The sequence below is a fragment of the Helobdella robusta genome (genome assembly GCF_000326865.2).
Source record: "Helobdella robusta unplaced genomic scaffold HELROscaffold_78, whole genome shotgun sequence".
Classification (NCBI taxonomy): Eukaryota; Metazoa; Annelida; class Clitellata; order Rhynchobdellida; family Glossiphoniidae; genus Helobdella; species Helobdella robusta.
This window is the reverse complement of record NW_008705446.1, coordinates 162257-169500: the sequence shown is the minus strand read 5'-3', so window position 1 is coordinate 169500 and position 7244 is coordinate 162257. Positions and strand designations below refer to the sequence as shown.

Sequence of the window (7244 nt, the reverse complement as noted above, 5' to 3'; positions counted from 1 at the left end):
TAATTCAGGAAGAGTCTGTAAACTCAAGCGAAGTCTCTATGGACTTAAACAAGCTCCAAGATGTTGGAACAAACGCTTTGCTGAATTCTTGAAAAAGAGACATTTCAAACAAAGCGATGCAGATACGTGTTTGTTCATTAGAATACAGGGAGGAAAGAAACTCATACTTGCACTGTATGTTGATGATGGATATATATATAGATGTGATTTTTTTTAGAAAGAACGTAATGACGACAAAAACGCCATCTCAGGTAATGGAAACGTTAATGACATTAGCCACGACAGAATCTCTCTTAACATCAATAACACAACTGCAACAAAAGTATTTCATTTTTTACTGATGATTTTTATAGACTGAAATGGAGGAACATGAAGAGGACAATAGTTCTCTCCAATGGTGCTTGAAGACTTTCATTTTCTGTGATCTAATGACAAACGGAATTATGTAAATTCTTACATCTAACAACTTTAAATTTGATGCTTGAAGTTTTTTAATAAATTTTGGTTATCCAAAACAAGTTTTTTGAAATAAATTAAATATAAGAGTTGGTACTATGAAATGTTTTTTTTAAAATAAAAATAAAATAACATATGAATGTTATTTGCAAAAAATGATAACAGTTCAACAAGTAGATCTAATTTCGAAAAATGAGCTCCTTTGGAGGGTGATAATAAATTATTCTAAACTCGATTTATCTGCCGTTTAAAATTTCATTTGAATTCTGGTTCAATTGCGAGTTTTTTTGGAATCAAAAACTCACCATCAAGTGCTCTAGCCATTAACCAGTACAAAGCAAAAAATAATAATTTAGTCAAATTAATAAAAACAAAATGCATCTTATGACGCAAAATAGATGAGATAATAAATTCCTATGCATTCCAAGCCTCATCGGAATATCAGGCAATGAGTAAGCAGACGTCTTAAAGCGGTAGAAAGTCATAATCAACCCATACCAGATTTCCAATTCCAATCAACTTGGTTATTAATAGACATGTTCAAAAATTATGGCAGAACAGGTGGAAATGAACAATAATCACTTCTTCCCCTGCAAATTATACGGGATAATGATAGGGCTTACTAATATAACTCACAATTACTAACTGAACAAAACAGACCCTCCAGCTTGCATATACTGTCAAAACATTTTAACAATAAAGCATTTATTCTCATGTAAAATTCCAAAAATATCAGAACTAAACATTTTATACCTGAAAATATCTTTAACAACTTTAAATCCACAATAAGCGATATTAAATTTTATGGCTCCAAACTAGAGGTCTACGCGAGAACACATTTCTGTTTCCCCACCTGCCTCTCCTGAAAATGAATTTTACCTCACCCGCACTCATTCCCTCACAAGTCTTCCCTCACCCGCACTCATTCCCTCACAAATCCTCATTTTCCCGCACTCATTCCCTCAATAATTATATCATTTTTAAAAAAGACAATAAAGTATCCTTAGTCAGAGTATTATGTAATACATTCCATGTACCATTTTTATTATAAAAACAAAAATACTGGTTAATAACAGTTAGTGTTTCAGTAAATTGTTTTTAAATTTTATACAACTCCTTGACAGTTGAGAAAAAGCAAAATGAAAATAGAACTCGCTGATCACGTATTTATCTGTGTAAACAGCTGATAAAGACAGATTCGGTATTCAAGCTGCATACTTAATGTTGTGTTTTGCTGATTTGAAGAGTTGAAACACAAACTAAATAGAAACCAATAAGCGTAATGTACGTATACTAATTTATTACATAAAATAAATATAACGTTCTATAACCAAACGAATTGAAACGAATTGAACGAACTAAAAAGCATGTCACAGTAAAAGTAACATTGTACATTAATTATCGCCCAAAAACAAATAGAATAAATAGTGATGTGCCCTGCACATAACACTTGATATAATTGGTCACGTGTCCTTTCGTGTTATCACAATGAATATTATTTAGCGTAATGCATATGCATCTGTGAGCTTGCTTAGCTTTAAACCTAGTAATAATCTAACTTTTTCAATTGCGTCGCTGTTCAAGCTATGAAGTTTTTCATTAATTTTCAACATTTTTGGAACTTCGCCATCAAGTCAACTTAAATTTTTCCCGTCCCGCGGTACTTCCCGCACGAAAAATATCCGTCCAGCGGTTTTCCCTCGCTTTTCATTCCCGCCCCGCAAGTTTCCCTCCAACTTCTGTTCCCAACCCGCAGTTTTCCCGCGGGTATTTGCGGGAAAATTTGCGGAAAATTTTCCATGTAGACCTCTACTTCAAACCGATAGCGTAATTTTTAAATATCCTTCTTGGCACATCATAGCAGCAAAAATGGAGTTGAAATGCCGTTTAATGCTAAAACCACATCAGATTTAGCGATGGAATCAAATAATAGGTATTTCTTGCATAAAATAAAATTTTATTACCTCAATGTAGTATTATACACAAAATCCGCAACTCAAATTGTGAACTTGGTAGTAATTATTGTAGATAATTAAAAAATGTTTCAAAGTAACTTTCAAAAATGAGTTTTTTCAATCAATTCCTCTGACAAACAACATAACGTCCGTACAAAAAATAAAGATTTTTATTCATTTATTCATTCATCCATTCATTCATTTATTCATTGATTTGCTTGTTTGTTCATTCATTCATTCAATCATTCACACTTTTCAGAAGCAATTCCATATACACATTGTTTTGTGATCTTAGTACGCATCATTCAACGTCTTTTGTTAGATTAATTAGGGAGAATAAGGCGTGATGTGGTCACACTGTAAGGAAGTATGATTGCTGTGGCCACGATGATGTTCACTTCAATGCTACTCTATCCGGTATGATGATAAAGATAATGATAATGGAGATGATAATGAAGATAATAATGTGATGGCTATATGATGGGGGTGGTAGAAGTAAAGATGATCATAGCGACGAAGAAGATGATGTTGAGGCGGAGGAAGACGGAAAAATAAAACTAACAACTGTAAACAATATAAAAAAAACCTCTTCTTTCTTTTGAAAATAGATATATCGAATGTGAAAAAGTTCTTCTAGCTGTGAAATCGACGACTTTACGAGAACAACAACGAACAAAAAAGTTGCGTGTAAACAACTAAAATGCCAAAACACACCAAACAATTTATTCCAAACAATCGATAACACGACAAACATTTTAATAACTAGAACAGCATCGACAGTGTAGAAACATTAATGGAATCTATTTGTGGCCTAGGCACTGTGTGATGAGTGGAGCGTGATAATGTGTTGATTGTTTTGTGTTCTGTGTAGTGGCTTGCATGTGTTGAGGAGTGTGTGTGTGTGTGTGTGCGTTCGTGTGTGTGTGTCTTATCTTATCTATTGTATGGTGTTGTGATGTGGTGTGTCTGCTGAGCGTTACATGATGTTTTCTTAAGTTGTTGTCTCGCGTAGTTGTGTACTGTTGTGTGCTTCACGCTTTAGAGCCTTGTGATTGATGCAGCGTAGTCATCAATAAAAAATCAATCAGAACGGCGTTTATTTGTAATGAAAAATTTGCTCCTATAGTTTGTTTTATTATTCTTTAAAAATCAGGATCTGACAGACGCCGAAACTGTTACAGCATGCAAGGCAAAATTAAACAATTAAGTAAATAAATAAATAAAATACGGAGAAAAAAAATGTTTTAACGTGAAAAATAAAATAAAATAGAATAAAATAAAATAATAATAAATTTCCTCTTCTTGGTTCTGTTTTTATTGTATACCAGAACAATTTTTAAGAAAAACTATTTGACGTGTTTTTTACTCAGTGCACTAATAGGGTACAATGAAATAAAAAATCTTAGTGAAAAAAATCCTTTCCGCCGATGTTTCCAATATTAACAGAAGTTATAATGCATTTCAGGAATCAGCATGTCGTAAACTCAAAATTTATGTTTGTAGGAACTTTCATGTTCCTCATGGATTCATTCACCTTCTCTTTTTAAAATATGCACATTGGCGATACCACATGACAAGCTGTCCAACCTGACGGGACGGATGAACCGCTCAGCTTGAAATATAATTTCTCAAACTTTACTCAATACTCAATAGTCATTGTGAAGTCGTTTTTACGTTGTCATGTTTGAATATACATATAAATGCATTCATGTATTTGAATATAAATGTATAAATGTATGTATATATGTATATATGTATGTATGTATGTATGTATGTATGTATGTATGTATGTATGTATGTATGTATGTATGTATGTATGAATGTATGTTAAAACCAAAACATGATGAGTGACACTGAACCGTCAAACATCAAGTAACAAATGGATTAACACTTTGATTTGTCGTTAATTGTACATGTCGGCATTCAGTTGGATATTTTCAAGCACACAGACACGCAGGAACCGCTGCAACAAGCCCGAAATGTGGTTAGTTGCGAAAAACAGTTCCCTGCTGTCGCCTGATCTGACGCTGATCATTTTACATATTGCCTTAAGAAATTTAAGGGTGTTGGGGTCCATCGGGCCGAGAACCTCGATACATATTGGCAAGAATTCCATCGAGGGGAGGGCGTTCCCATATTTTTTCATTTTCTCGTCCGCTGCCCTGGCCGTGGCCAAACCGCATTCTTTACTTGTCAGGTTTACGTATTGTTCGGCAAGGGTGCCAGGGACCATAACATCCCACGCCAAACATCTGCCGGCTCTCCAAGGTATTAGTGTGCATCCGTCCGGACGCCTACCATCATGCGCAGAAATGCCGGATGGTTCCTTGAGAACCGGGATTGAAGCCTTGAAGAAGAGCCGACAAATGTATTCGTTTAGCGCTGAGTGACGTAGTTGACGGCCCCCACCCAGGCGACAAACCAAACCGTGGTGCCCAAACTCGTCCGCCCCTGCGCCCCTGCGCCACATCGGCACGTGTATTTATTCTGAATGACCAGGCCAAGTCTGGCAAATCTAATATGTATGTATGTTTGCGTGTATGTATGTATGTATGTATGTATGTATGTATGTATGTATGTATGTATGTATGTATGTATGTATGTATTTTTTTTTTCAATTCAAACAAACTTTTATTCAGTAAAAGTAAAAAATACATTACTAGGAGACCCGAAGTTTTCACTTGTTGGGCCACCAAAAAGAAAACATTTAAACCAAAAATTCGACAAATTTAAAAAAAAAAATGTGTTGATAATAACTGAAAAATAAAGATTATATTATGATAAGAGATAAACATAGCGTTATTGCCAACTTCTAGCAGAAAAAAAAATGCAAATTCAGAATAACAAAAACATTATGATAATAAATAAATATAAATTAGAAAAAATAAATGTTCAACTATTTATAAAAGAATGAAAGTGATCAGCCAAAATCAGTTGATAAATTGAATTCTTAAATAGACTAAGCGTGTTTGAATTTTTTACGTTACTCGGTAATAAATCCCAGAGTCGACATGAAACATGAAAAACTGAGTTAATAAAAAAGTTTGTGCGAGGTTTTGGAAAATAAAAGTCTCTGGTATTTCTTAAAATTCTAGAACGATCATCCATCAAGTGATTTAGTTGATTGCGTAATGAAGGACAATAATTGAGTTTGTACAGTTTATAAAAAAACGTTAAAGTATAAAGAATATGTAATTGAAAAACTTTTAAAATTTTAGATGAAATAAATAAATGACTGACATGATGAGATTTTGTTAAACCATACAAAATACGAATAAAAAAATTTTGATGTATGTATGTATGTATGTATGTATGTATGTATGTATGTATGTATGTATGTATGTATGTATGTATGTATGTATGTTAAAACCAAAACATGATGAGTGACACTGAACCGTCAAACATCAAGTAACAAATGGATTAACACTTTGATATGTCGTTAATTGCACATGTCGGCATTCAGCTGGATATTTTCAAGCACACAGACACGCAGGAACCGCTGCAACAAGCACGAAATGTGGTTGGTTGCAACAAACAGTTCCCTGCTGTCGCCTGATCTGACACTGATCCTTTTGCCTATTTTCTTGAGAAATTTAAGGGTGTTGGGGTCCATCGGGCCGAGAACCTCGATGCATATTGGCAAGAATTCCATCGAGGGGAGGGCATTCCCATATTTTTTCATTTTCTCGTCCGCTGCCCTGGCCGCGGCCAAACCGCATTCTTTACTTGTCAGGTTTACGTATTGTTCGGCGAGGGTGCCAGGGACCGTAACATCCCACGCCAAACATCTGCCGGCTCTCCAAGGTATTAGCGTGCATCCGTCCGGTCGCCTACCATCATGCGCAGAAATGCCGGATGGTTCCTTGAGAACCGGGATTGAAGCCTTGGAGAAGAGCCGACAAATGTAATCGTTTAGCGCTGAGTGACGTAGTTGACGGCCCCCACCCAGGCGACAAACCAAACCGTGGTGCCCAAACTCGTCCGCCTCAGCGCCACATCGGCACGTGTATTTATTTTGAATGACCAGGCCAAGTCTGAAGCCAATGGCAAATCTTACAGACTCGTCGTCAAGCCTGGTGCCCACAGAGGTGTTAGGCCACGATCTCAACCACCCACAGCTGGCAACGCTGGACATGGCCAACAAACGAGCGGTGGAAAAGTCGTTGCCGCATGAAGACAACAAATTTTGAAAGATTTTTTTATATTCTTCGTTCAAAATCTGGACGTGCGTACGGTCCCCCGGGGCGGACGCTGGGGGAAGAATATTGCGGCAACGAAAAAACCGGTGGAGCAGGAAAGACTGTAGGTCGAGAGTGGCAGCGGCAGAAGAATTATAAACAACGGGAGCCAGCTGAACCACGCTAAGCAACCCCAGCCCACCAAATCGCACCGGCAGCTGAGCCTGGGACCAACTACTGTCGGTCACTTGAACATTGCAAATCGACGACAGGGCGGTGCGCAGGGCTCCGTCAAATTCGCCCAATTTAGAAGGGTCAATGTGTTTAGATGTACGCAGGAAGTACATCAATTTGGGCAAACTGAGGGCATTGCGGATAATAGTCAAGGCATCATGGGCCGAAAGACAGGAAACACGACCCAGGGCGAATTCAAGCTCAGAGAGCTTTTGGTCAGAAAACTTTATTTGATAATCGCCCTCGACCAAGGGTGTGCCTAAAAAACTCAGTTCTGATGCACCAACTCTGGGTATTTCAGCCAGCGCATGTGGCACCTGAAATAAACTTTGGCAGTGAAGTTCGCATTTTTTAATGTTTAACTCTAAGCCAATTGCAGCGGAGTTATGCTTCAAATATTCGTAGCTATCGGCCAGAGTGG

The 7244-nt window shown here is 36.9% G+C and overlaps 2 protein-coding genes across 2 annotated transcripts in view; one reads left to right on the top strand and one right to left on the bottom strand.

Moving 5' to 3' along the window:
- Positions 1-2734: 2734 nt before the first annotated feature.
- HELRODRAFT_181970 (hypothetical protein) lies at positions 2735-4881 on the bottom strand (the record flags this gene model as incomplete). The annotated part of the gene is made up of 2 exons (XM_009031742.1): positions 2735-2821; positions 4363-4881. The coding sequence occupies 2 exons, from the start codon at positions 4879-4881 to the stop codon at positions 2735-2737; spliced, it is 606 nt and encodes a 201-aa protein (XP_009029990.1).
- Positions 4882-5860: 979 nt separating this feature from the next.
- Positions 5861-7244, top strand: part of HELRODRAFT_181969 (hypothetical protein) — a gene marked incomplete at both ends in the record, with an annotated part of 3989 nt that continues 2605 nt past the window's right edge. Inside the window, 2 exons of the mRNA XM_009031741.1 lie at positions 5861-6315; positions 6862-7038. Coding sequence (XP_009029989.1) covers positions 5861-6315; positions 6862-7038 — 632 coding nt within the window. The remainder of the gene's footprint in view (positions 6316-6861; positions 7039-7244) is intronic.